At 48.0% G+C, this 12,602-nt stretch overlaps 1 protein-coding gene across 9 annotated transcripts in view; it reads right to left on the minus strand.

The window, feature by feature from the left end:
* The window catches only part of CDH23 (cadherin related 23), a 520,165-nt gene that overhangs the window by 14,027 nt on the left and 493,536 nt on the right, over positions 1 to 12,602 (minus strand). For all 9 annotated transcript variants that reach the window (XM_048859456.2, XM_075130881.1, XM_048859457.2 and 6 more), the window contains 9 exons: positions 10,519 to 10,743; positions 9,757 to 9,926; positions 8,853 to 8,990; positions 8,400 to 8,519; positions 6,720 to 6,897; positions 5,465 to 5,676; positions 3,750 to 3,944; positions 1,643 to 1,753; positions 897 to 1,026 (listed from right to left, as the gene is read on the minus strand). In XM_048859456.2, coding sequence (XP_048715413.2) covers positions 897 to 1,026; positions 1,643 to 1,753; positions 3,750 to 3,944; positions 5,465 to 5,676; positions 6,720 to 6,897; positions 8,400 to 8,519; positions 8,853 to 8,990; positions 9,757 to 9,926; positions 10,519 to 10,743 — 1,479 coding nt within the window. The remainder of the gene's footprint in view (positions 1 to 896; positions 1,027 to 1,642; positions 1,754 to 3,749; positions 3,945 to 5,464; positions 5,677 to 6,719; positions 6,898 to 8,399; positions 8,520 to 8,852; positions 8,991 to 9,756; positions 9,927 to 10,518; positions 10,744 to 12,602) is intronic.

Raw genomic sequence — 12,602 nt, forward strand, 5'->3', positions numbered from 1 at the left:
CCACTACTGCATTTACAGAAGCAATATTGTGTTCATGCCAGGGTAAAGCAATACCTTATGGATTTTATTTTAGGACAATGGATGCCCTCTGCCTCTGCAATAGCTAAAATAACAGTACAGCCCCCTCAGGCAGGAGATGGGCTTGGAGGGGAGTCTGTGGGGGACATCTGAAGAGTTCTAGGTAGAAAAATGGACACACATGCTGTAAGTTTCTAAAGGCAGTCAGTTGACATGATTGCCCATTCACCTGGATTTTAAGCCATTTTAAGTCACCCCTGGAATAGCAGCAGAGTTGCAAGTTAAGATCAAGGAGTATCTTCAGGGCTGTATGATGGTCCAAGGGCTAGAAGAGCAGCTTTGCTCCCAGCCAAGATTGAGATGCAATAACAGAGTTTAGGGGGCGCAAGGCTGGAATAGCCAGGGACTGATGAAGGTCAGGATTTAGGTGCTGGGACAGAGATGTGTTGAGGAAGCTTGTACAGCAGCTGTCATTATACCTGGCTCTAGGCATTGCTTTCTGTCCTGCACCTTCACCAACACTGAGGCCTGGTCTACACTAGAAAATTTGGTCGGTTTAACTATGTCGGTCGGGGTGTAAAAAATCCACACCCCTGAGCAGCCTTGTTAAACCGACCTAAGTCCCCGTGTAGGCAGTGCTAGGTCAACAGAACAATTTTTCCATTGACCTAGCCATCGCTTCTTGGGGAGATGAATTACCTACGCCGATGGGAGAACCCCTCCTATCGGTACAAGTAACATCTACACTGAACTGCTGCAGTGGTGCAGCTATGCCACGATAGCATTTTATGTGTAGACACCCTTAATTCATCCAAAATTAAAGCAGCAGCACAAAACAAACAACCCCGCAGAGAAACTGAGAAGGGAAGCAACCCTACCTGCTATGAAGTAATAGACGACAGCATTGGATCCCTCATCTGCATCCATAGCACCAGTGACATTCCCCACAATGGTACCAGGCCGGGAATGTTCAGGAACAGACAGAGCTTGATACTGAGGGCTACCTCTCTGCCCGTGTGGGCCCAGGGAGAAGAGAAGGAGGGTTACAGAGAAAAGCAGTAGAGTAGTAAGAATAAACAACGATCACAAGGTTATAGAGCTCACTCTGACCTCACGGATGGGAGACTTTTTCTCTCTTTGCTTTAAAATGCTAAAGGCACCACAGGGAAGGCTCAGGATTGGCAGCTGGATTGAGATGAGAATTTTTGTTTTTGTGGCTAATGTTCATTTTCACTTAGCACATTAACTGTCTGCTGTCTCACTAACTCCAGTGTGTCCTATGTCTACACAGGGATTAAAAACCCACGGCTGGCCTGAGTCAGCTGACTTGGGCTTGTGGGACTTGGGCTCCGGGGGTGAAAAACCGCTGTGTAGATGCTCAGGCTTGGGGTGGAGCCTGAGCTCTGGGACCGTTTGAAGTGGAGAGTCTTAGAGCTTGGGCTCCAGCCTGATCCTGAATGTCTACACAGCAATTTTTAGCTCTGCAGCCCGAGCCCAAGTCAGCTGACCCAGGCCAGCCGAGGCTGTGCTGCCGGTCTTTTATCCCTGGGTAGACGTACTCTGATAGTCCATATCCCTTCACCTAGAACTGTCCACTGCAAGGGGACAAGATAGCTCTGCTTACAGGTGGTCTCAGGAAGATGGGTTCATTGTCATCAATGTCATCCAGTGCCACCTGGAGAGGCTGCATGGTCTCATATGCGGGCTGGCCCTGGTCACATGCCACGATGATCAGCTGCAGGAGAAACACACATGCAACTTTGGTCACACAACTTACCTTTTAAGACTCTGCAAAACACTAGCAAATGGGGGGGGGCCCTACTGCAAGCCAAGAGGTTAGTTGTTATGCTGTATGATTGAATATGAACATTTATATCATTGATATTGTCACTGTTAGACAATTGCAACAAATCTTGTACAAAGTATGTCATGTAAGGTGTCAATGGAAAAGTTATGGTTTGTGAAGTATGATTATCCTGTTTATATGTATCATTTTTGTATCTGAAGTTATGAATATTGGCTATGTAGTGGCATCATATATATGTGTTGTATTCCTGGGTAACACCCACCAGGTAAAATTTACATTAAGGCCAGAGAGTAATGTATTGATGGCCCATCAAAGACACTTGACCCTCACAATGGGCCATAGAAGAAACTCATTCTGCCCAGACAGATCTTCCTGTGGACGCCTCAGCAAGAGTACGGGCAATGGCTACACCCTATGAGTCATCAAGCCCTGTATGGACATGTGATATGGTCAGGTGACCCTGGACTCCATCTTGAGACAATAAATTTCCAGGCACATGGTAGAGGATATAAAAGATCTCTGAGACATCTCCATTTTGCCTCTTTCCTTCCCTGATTCTGTGGACTTGGGAAATTACCAAACAGACTTTACAAGCCAGCAATTTATTCCATCACTGCTACAAACCTGATGTAAGGACTTTGCAACTATTTGTATGTAGATGATCTGTGAGCCATTATTAACTCTCCTTCTTTTCTCTTTTATTATTAAACCTTTAGTTTTAGTTACTAAAAGGATTGACATCAGCGTGATTACTGAGTAAGATCTGAGTTATATATTGACCTGGTTAAGTGGCTGATCTCTTGGGATTAGAAGGACCCTATATTTGATGAAATTCATTTTCAGTAACTACTACTCATAGTCCAGTGTCTGCGTGGTGAAACAAGGGCTGGAATGCCTAAGGAGACTGCATCTTTGGCTTCTTGCTAACCAGTGTGGTGAGACAGAAGTTCACTTTTGTTACTGGCTTGGTGTAACCCCATGATAGAATAGCCACCACTTTGGGATGCATCTGCCCTATTTCTCAGCACTTTGTCCTGAATTTGGCTTTCCCAGCTGTCACCCACTGAGGCATGGTGACAGTTAGGGATTGAGAAAAGGGTGAAGGCTGATAGAAGTGGTTTTTTTCTGGGTTAGGTATGAAAGATAACTGTGACCCTATGTCTTAGAGCAAACGGAGTGGAATCGGAGAATGTATTAATATCATGTTCCCCTCAGCCGTCAGGCTGGTAAATCTTTTGATACGTTTGATAAACTAGGGAGGTTTGTGCTCAGCAGCCTGGGGTGAGCTGAAGGCCTAAAATTACTACAAGTTGAAAAACATACAGCCCCAACATTTACACCCCATCCCCCAAGGTCTGAGTTCAGCGTGAGTATCACCCTAAAGGTAGCTGGATTGCTCTGGGACAGATGATTTCTTTGGGGAAAGTTGCAATGGCAAACAGCAGCTCATGACCACAGTTGGACAAGGATTGGGAGGAATACACCAAAGTGTAAGAGAAACAGTTAATCATCAGGACTTGCAGTTTCTAAGTTACTGCTTCCTGCTATTTTTATTATTTGAGAGGTGAGGTTTTAATCATGAAAGTGGGAAATGCAGGGACAGAGCCTAACACAGTGAGATCAGTCACTGTGCAGGACTCAGCCATACCACTCTGGGGCAAGGTTTCAATCCTGACCTGCTAACAACCCCAGCTATTGTAGTCCTGTCTCCACCCACAGATCTGCCAGTGTACCCCATCCTTTTCTGCTGCATGACCAGTCCTGAGCCTCCATACAACTCTCCCTCAATCATAATATGTTTCATTCCCTGTGATGCCAGGTCTGAGACAGAGAAGGACAAACTTGGTAACAGTTTTGTGATATGGACAAACAAGCATGTGGACTAAATCCAAGTCCCAGCCACCACTCCTTTTCCCAGACTTACACTGTACACTGCTTGTTTCTCTCGATCGAGCCTCCTTGCTGTCTGGATGAGTCCACTGGTGGAGTCGATGCTGAAGTACTCCCAGTCTTTATTCCCTGCTCCGGTTTTCAATAAGTTGTACTGTACAGCTCCATTGAGACCATCATCCTTGTCTGTGGCATAGACTTCATATACATTGGACCGGAGAGGTATTTCCTATTCACACACACAAGCAGAATATCAATCCACATACAGGGGGAACACACACCAATTAATCTCCCAACTCCCCTCTCTACAGACTATGACAAGAAAAGTGACCTGCAAAGTACTTAATGGGAGCCCTGTCCGTTTCTGTAAGCACCCACAAACATTTCAAGAGTGTCCCTGCTATGTCCTGTAAGGTGATCCAGGACAAAATACTGACTTAAATCACACCAGTAAAATTCATGCACATCTCCACTGTACAGCTGCACTGCTGACAATGTCCCTAGGTCTCTTGTCTGTTTGCAATGCTGCTATCTGGTGGCCATGGCTGCTGTTACAGCTTCAGACATGCAGGAGTACATGGGACAGCTTCCAAAGGAACACAAACAAAGGCATCATTTTCTACACCTGAAAAACAGCCTCATTGCCTATCTGGGCTCTGTGTGAGCTAAGCAGAGCTTCACATAGACAAGAAACTGTTTAAAATATCAGTGTTTCAGTCCCCAGATTGAAGACCTCATTTATAAATACACTTGGCACCGACTGATCAGTGGTTTCCTTATTTTGCTTGTCTCCTGAAGTTTCTGTTCCCTAAAGCTACCCTGAGAGTCCCCATTAATTTGCTCTCCTTGAACTCCTCATGAGATACTGTGATAGGGACAGGTTCTAGCAGGCTACAGTGATGTATTTTCCCAATATTTCAAGTATAGGTCTTTAGAGAAAGGAGGACCCCATTCTTAGGGGAGGTATAGGCCAAAGGCACGTTTGGGTCATTAACAGTGGAGCCTCTCAAGATGGCTGAGTGTAGACTTCTTCTGACTAAAGGAAGAAGCCCCTTTGCTTAAGGGGAGTGCCAGCAGTTCATCAGGGGCAAGAATGAAGGTTTGGCAGTGCTCCGGTGCTTCTGGGTGCTCTTTCATGAGGCCACCCCCACAGCAGTGACTAACAGCCTGAGGTAGAGAAGGGCATCCTGGTGTTGACAAACAGGACTTTTCAGTCTCCTCTTTTCCTTAGGCTGGCAGCCATCATCTCCCTCTCTCACTCCTTTGTCTATTGCGCAAAACTGCTACTTTCAAAAGTACAATCCAGGAGTGCCACAGACAAAGACATAGCCACCAATTCCAGGCTAAGAAGGATGGGGCAGGGCTTCCTTGAAAACCTGTTTATGCTGTGCACTGATTAGCCTTTGGGGGTGTTGCTGAGTGAGGTGAGGGGATTCTCTCCAATTTTTTTTTCCAGTGCCTCATCTGGGCTAGAGAGCTACCTTGGCATCATGCCCAGTGCTAGCCAGACCAGGGAGTGAGATATCTGATCAAAGAGTCAGTCAAAACTAGGACCACAATAGCTAATGGATTGCTCCTTTGGAAATCTGGTTTGTCACATGACATTGCTGTCCAAGTTAGTGGGGACACAGTTGGCTTCTCCTGGTTTAGCATCTCCAGTACAAGCCCTTCTGTTGACACCTTAATGACACAGGGCAGTAATCACCAGTTCAGGCATCTACACCACTGCACCATATTAGCAGAGTTTACCTCTTTAATATGCAGGATGGTGCCATTGGGTGGCCGGACAAACACTGGTCGGTTATCATTGATGTCAATGACCTCCACCTGGAGCATGGTGGTTCCCCACAGAGGTGGCCTGCCTTTGTCTGTTGCTACCACTGTCAGGTTGAACCTTTCGTAAGACTGCAGGTGTCTTCGGGATGTGATGAGCCCGGAGTCTTTATCAATCTTGAAGGCCTCTGGGGACAGAAGAGACAAATCTATCACTCTGGGCCCTCTGCAGGAAAGAGAATATTATAAATTATTGTATGGTATAAATTAGAAACCAGGCTGGGAGAATGGAGCAGTCTAGCCAGCTAAGGGATTCTGGCAGACAGCTGAATACACCATAATTCACTGGTTGAAAATCATTGGATGAAGCACCCTCGGTCATATCAACACACTAAATCTGAATCACTGTAGGATTCAGGACCCTACAACCATGAGTATATTGTTTATGTGGCACAACACACTTCCCACTGCTATCCCTGTTCCAGGTACATATGCTCTGAAGTGCTGACATCCCAGTGGCATGCTGGAGTTTCAGAGAATCCCTTAAAGCCACAGAGAGGCTGTGGCTGATCTCACTGAATGATTTAAAGCTCACAGGTGTTCTCATGTTATTTTCAGTTCTTCCTCTATTCCACCTGCAGCCCTCTTGATATTGTGGCAAATTGGAGGTGAACTCACAGGTTTCAGAAAAGTGGGGTTTTCCCTCCCTTTTTTATATACATATGTGGGCTCTGACCTTGTACCTACCACCCCTCAGTGTGACTTAATACTCTGTAATTCATGCACAGTCAGTATCCACCTCAAAAAACAACCTGCCCTCCACCCTTTCCTGGTTTTTATTTATGTAAGAGGATGTGTAGCGGGCCCATTCCAGGAGCAGGAACTCAGGAAACAGTTTACATTTGTGTAACTAGGAAGTCTGGGAAGTGGCAGCCTTGGGTGTGGTAGTCAAGAGAGAATCGGAGACTGAGCAGAAGTGGAAAGGTCTGCAGGGCTGCAATGCATGACCTAGAAGGCAACAGAATATTCTGTGGTGCAGCCATTGTGTGTGCATATGGCCCCACTGCTAACTTATTAGCATGTGAAATGGGAAAAATGATTTGGACTTTGTGTCCTCTTAGATCTCTCCAGTTTTAACTCTGTGTTTCTGTGTTTTCCATATCTCTCTGGAAACACCCTGTGTGTCTCTCCCATCCCCTAAATGCCTAGCTTTGCTAGTGGGGACGCATACCCACTCCAGGACCCTCAATGCTGTAGGTCACCACTCCGTTGTCACCCTCATCGAGGTCCATGGCTGTCATGGTGATCACAGACGTCCCTGCTGGCTCATTTTCATACATACTGGTGCTGAACTGTCGCTTGGCAAACTGGGGCCTGAAGTCATTGATGTCCAGAACTGTAATCAACACCTTAAGCAAAAGCAAACTGGTCATGTGGATAAAGGCAGAGGTGATCCTACAGGGGCCAAAGAACCAGACGGCTGCAGTGATCCTATCAGACAATTGGCTCCACTTCCATAATACTTTTATCCCCCTTCTTGCTCTCTATTTAATTTTGGTAAACAAAATGCTGACAGACTCCAGCAATAACAATGGCCATTGCCATGTCTCCAAGCACCACTAGGAACAATGACTACAGCAGACCGCACCTAGCAGGAAGGGAAATAGCTGTTTCAACAGAAGCTCCCTGCTAGTTACCAGACAGCCCAGCCCCACATCAGGGACTTCTCCCCAAGCTGAGCAGCAGCCTCTCTACTCGCATTATGGAAACCCGGGCTTTGGCAATGGTGTAGGAGGCATGACAGACTTCTCCAGTGGTGGGGGTCAGGTGGTTATTGCTCAGGGACAACCAGGAGAGATAATTTTACTAGTTCATAGAAAAGCAGGGGGCCTTGTTAGGCGTCCTCGCCCAGAAAACTCAAAATCCATTGCTCCTTACAGGTTCTTCAGAAACTGCCTTGTCCCTATAACCAGCTGAAACTGCTGCACATAACACTGATTCGCAGGCAGACGTGAGCAGGAGAGGGTAAAGAAGCTAGATCCACATATTGTGTCAAGTGCTCTGGCATTGGCGTGAAAGGACAGAACGGAGAGCTCAGAGCCACTGAGTTTCTTTTCTACCAAGCCTGACTTCCACGAAGCTGTAGCATGTTCAGCCGTCCCTTCCATGATCCAGGTCAGGACTTAGAGATAGTCTGTGCAATGACTCTAGGCAGCTCTGGCTGTGTTCAGTTCTGGGAGCTAGAAATCCAGAGAGAACTACAGGGTCTGTCAGTGTCCAGTAGCCTCAAAAAAAAAAAAAATCCTCTTTATATTCATTACAGCCAAGACCTGTATCTTACTACACTCACTACATAGCCCAGTGGGATCTGCACTCTGCATTCTCCTATCTCTTGGCCACACTGTATTTTCTGGGGTTGTTTAAAATAAAGAGTGCAGTAAACTTGCAAAGTCATATTGCTAGAGAATAGATGTGATATGATCACAGCTGCATCCATTAATCCCACAGTTGCACTGTTGGATTGTCTGGACACTGGCATGTAACCACTTCAAATACTACATTGTCCCCTTACAGCATAACATACCAATGACTCTGCCCCAAGGTAACACCAAGAGATTCCATCTTGAACTGCTGGCACGTTCTTGTGGGCGCTCCCTTTTTTATACTGGTTTTTTCTCGGGCTTCTCTGCTATTTCCCTCATTCACTTGCTATCTGAATTTTCTTTTGCCACTTCCTTCTTGGACTCAGATGCTCTCTCTCTCTCACATACACGTTGCTGCTCTCTTTTCCTATACTCTGTACTCTGCAAAGGCCTTTCTACAGTCCGAAGAATGCTCACAAACCCATGGAGCTTTACACCTATGGCATAAAGATGCGTCTTAAACCCATCCCAGTGTTGTGGCGTGGTACCTGCACAGAGTTCTCTCGACGGTTACTAGAAATGTCCCCAGGGTTGTCCCTTGCTACAGCAGTCAGCGTGTAGTGATCCTTCTTCTCTCGGTCCAGGTCCGACAGGACATAGATATCACCCTGCAACACACAGACCTTCAGAAAGCGAGTGGCTGTTTGCATGCCATTTCTGTGGTAAACTGACTGCTGGCTAGTATCAGGTGATTAGTGTAACAGAAATAGGAGAAGGTCAGAAGGGAGGGGGAAAATCCCCTTCTTCAGGCTTGACTCCTCTTTCCCAAAAGGGGAGGGGGACTTTAAGAGTTCCTTCTCCTCCCCCACAATTTCCTACAACATATAATGAGATTTTGACCCCAGAGGGCATTCTGTCAGCAGCAGTCCCCTCCCATTTAAAGTGCTCCTGTCCCATATCCCTGTTGTTAGTGCAGTACAGCTCCATTCTTCACCTCTTACCGTGTTGGGGTTTATCCCAAACTTGCCCTCTCCATCTCCCAGGCTGTACTGGATGAGAGCAAAGCGCCCGGAGTCCGCATCAGTGGCCCTGACCCTCAGGATGACCATACCCAGTGGGACATCCTCAAAGACTGGCTTCTGCAAGTGCAGAAAGAAAAGGAAGAGAGAGAGGGCAGGTGGTTGAGGGTTTGACCCACCCACCCACCACTAGAACCAACAAAGCATTCAGAAAAAACTGTGTTTGGAGAATGAGTGAGTGTTCTCTACTCTTTTTATGCAGGGGAGGTTTTGCTCTGGGGCATGAGGGTGGGGACTAAAACGCTTTCCAAATTTTAACCACCAGATTCTGCAAATGTAAAGCTTTCATTTAAAATTTTAAGCTTTCATTTAAATTCTATGAACATTTAACCCTTCTGGATGGGAACAATACCCCCAGAACTGAACTCAGTGCAGCACCTATTAATCCTGAGTCTGCAGAGAGAGAGCCTGAAATAATGGCTTTGAGATAGGTGGGAAATGGAATACACACCACACTGGGTGCTCACTCTGGAACCTAATGATGACAAGGTAAATATCAACATTATTATCACCTCACTGCTTACCATTTTAGCAGAAGCATACAGTTAACATTCTTGCAATCGAATCTTAGCTAAACATTCAGGGCCTGGTTGTCATTTGCACCAAGACCCCTTAAGAAGTGTCAAATCAGCAGCTTTGCCCTTGGTTTTATTAGTGTTTTGATCTCCCGTGTATGGTTCTCATGGGATTTTAACTAGTAAGCACTGTGTAGTACACAATATTTTGGCCTGCACACATCCAGCCTGCCACAATGGCCAGGTATGTGTCCCTCCCATCACGTCAGCCCCCAGCAACACACACATTCTGACTGTTAAATCCCATTCACCTGGTAAGACGTCTGGCTGAAGATGGGATTGTTGTCATTAATATCCACAATCTGGAGATACACTGGGATCTCAGCTGATCTCCGGGGAGAGCCGTTGTCTGAGGCCCGGACAGTGAAGTTCAGCCATTGCACCTCTTCATAGTCCACAGTGCTATTTGCAATGATCTTCCCTAGAGAGAGCAGACTCTGAAATGAGAACCCCTCTGAGCCCTTTCACCGCTGGCCTTGCAATACAAGACGCAGGCCGATAACGGTCATCTCATTTCTATAATGTCCATTATGGAGGGAGGGAGAGGACGTTCTTATAGTTCTACATATGCATGGATCATGAAAACTTCCATAGGATGGGTTCCACTGCTTGAGACAATCACTTCCTCAACACCACTGGGATCAGGATCAACAAAGTTGATCAAGACTCTCTGAGCAGTGCTGGTGTGGGGGCCAGGGGTGGGGGAGAACAGGGAGAGTTGGTCTAAGAATGTGCTAGCTGTTCAATGCTGGTGCTGACAGCTGTAAGGAGACAGCCTTGGTGATCAGCATCATGCCTTCAGTGATCTCTTGGCATGTGAAATAAGGAACCGTTCAATGTGAGTAAGGATGGCTGTGATCTGGTCCTCTGTGAATCGGGCTGTGTAAGGTACAAAGGTCACCAACAGATTAGTCCTCACCTCAGCGCCTGCATTCATGCCCTCCCCGCTGTCCCTTTGATAGGATTTAGAGGTTCACAGGTGAGAACAGGAACTCCTAAATTCCCCCACCTACCTGCTTGGACGTCTTCAAGTCGGGCATACCCTTCAGGTGAAAGGTTCAGCAACTCATAGGTGATGTGTCCATTGGCACCTTTGTCTGGGTCCACTGCAGACACAGAAATCAGGGTGGTCCCCGGCGTGGCCCCTTCCACAATCCTCTCAGTGAAATAGGTGGCCCCAAATGGACGGAATTGGGGAGTGTTGTCATTGACGTCCAGCACGTTCACTGTCAGCTTAGCTGTCAGGGCAGGGGAGGCGGAGATGGAGGGTGAGAGTAGATGGATGGGGACCAGACGAAAAAGAGACAGGATGAACGAGATGCAAGTGGAGAATGGGAGAGAGAGAAAGAAAGGAGGGAAGGTAAGTAAGAGGTGTGTCAGATCCTCAGCTGATGGAATTATGCAGCTCCACTAAAGTCAACAGAGCTCAGTTGATTTGAGGATCTGGCCGGAAAGTTTAAGTTTATTTTCATTCCTTCAAGGGGAGCTCTGGGCTTGTGCAGAAGCTGCTCTACCCACAGCCTGAAGCCCTTGCTTTGTCTAGTTTTGATGCCTAGCTCATTGCTGGGAGAAGGGAAGGGAAGTTCCATCAGCTGCTTCCAGAACTAAGATAGGCCTGACTTATTCAACGACCCTCCAGCAGACTTGAAAAATTCTAGTCATTCACATGTCCACAGGGCAAGTCATTTTCTCTGAAGGGAAAATGAAAGATGAGTAGTTTTTCCATCACCTTGATCCTGGTAAAGGCGCCTGGGCCTGGGCTGGTGAACTCTTGCAGGAGTTTTGCAAGGCTGCCACCACGTATAGCTTTTTCAAAGAGCTGTAGTCAGTTAGACAGAGCACTGGAGTCTTTCCAGGCCCTCTCACCGCAATTCCAGGCCCCAGGTCAGAACAGCCAATGGGCCAGTCAACGTGGGCCGCCTGATATTTGGGCGGTGCTGCACCTGCGTTGGCTGGTGCCCAGCAAGCTGCCAGCTGCGCTGCTGGTGGCCAGTGAGCTGCTGGTACGGCCAGGTTTTCCACATGCCTGCCCGGTATGGTTGCCAACTGTCTAATTGTGCAAATCCAAAGACCCTTGCCCCGCCCCTGCCCTGCCCCTTCCCTGAGGCCATGCCCTGTTCTGCCCCTTCTCCGATACCCCACTCCTACTCACTCCAACCCCCCTCCCTCTCTTGCTCGCTCTCCCCCACCCTCACTCACTTTCACCAGGCTGGGGCAGGGGGTTGGGAGGGGGTGCAGGCTCTAGGAGGGAGTTTGGGTGTGGGAGGGGGGTGAGGGGTTGGGCTCTGGAAGGGAGTTTGGGTGAGGGGTACGGGCTCTGGGCTGGGATGCGATAGGGGGTGCAGGGTGCAGACTCTAGGCTGGGGTGCAGAAGGGTGTCAGGGGGTTGGCGCTTACCTCGGGCGGTTCCCGAAAGTGACTGGCACACCCCCCTGGCAGCAGTTCCTGGGTGGGGGGACAGGGGGGCTCCATGTGCTGCTGCCCACAGGCACTGCCCGTGCAGCTCCCATTGGCAACAGTTCCTGGCCAATGGGAGCTGCAGAGTCGGTACTTGGGGTGGGGGCAGTGCGTGGAGACCCCCCCCCCCACCAGGGGCTGCAGGGACATGCCGTGCCGGCTGCTTCTGTGAGCAGCGCAGAGACAGGGTGGCCAGGAAGCCTGCCTTAGCCCTGCTGTGCTGCCTGCAGTGGCCAGGGAACCCCGGACCCTTTAAAATCGCCTGGTCCACTGGGCAATTGCCCCCCTTCCTCCCCACCCCCCGTTGGTGAGCCTGACTCTTCCTACCTGACAGGTAGTAGGTTATCAAGGCATCCAAGAACTCAGGACCAGTGACCTCAGTAATGGGCATTACTAGCTGGGGTACATTATTTATACAAAATTAAATACCAGTTCAGTTCTACGCAAAATCTAAGAATGCCATGGTTAAGGCGGTGCTAGAATGGGGTAGGATACCCGGCTTGGTCAGTTATAAGCACATATCTTTCCAGTTGCAGACCTACCAGCAGCCTGTAGAAATAGAGACGCAATGAAGCATACCCTCGGGTCACAATATACCCTCCCGCCTAACAGCACTTTTCTCTTAGTCACAAAACACCTA

The sequence above is a fragment of the Caretta caretta genome, chromosome 7 (assembly GCF_965140235.1).
Source record: "Caretta caretta isolate rCarCar2 chromosome 7, rCarCar1.hap1, whole genome shotgun sequence".
In the NCBI taxonomy this organism is placed as follows: domain Eukaryota; kingdom Metazoa; phylum Chordata; order Testudines; family Cheloniidae; genus Caretta; species Caretta caretta.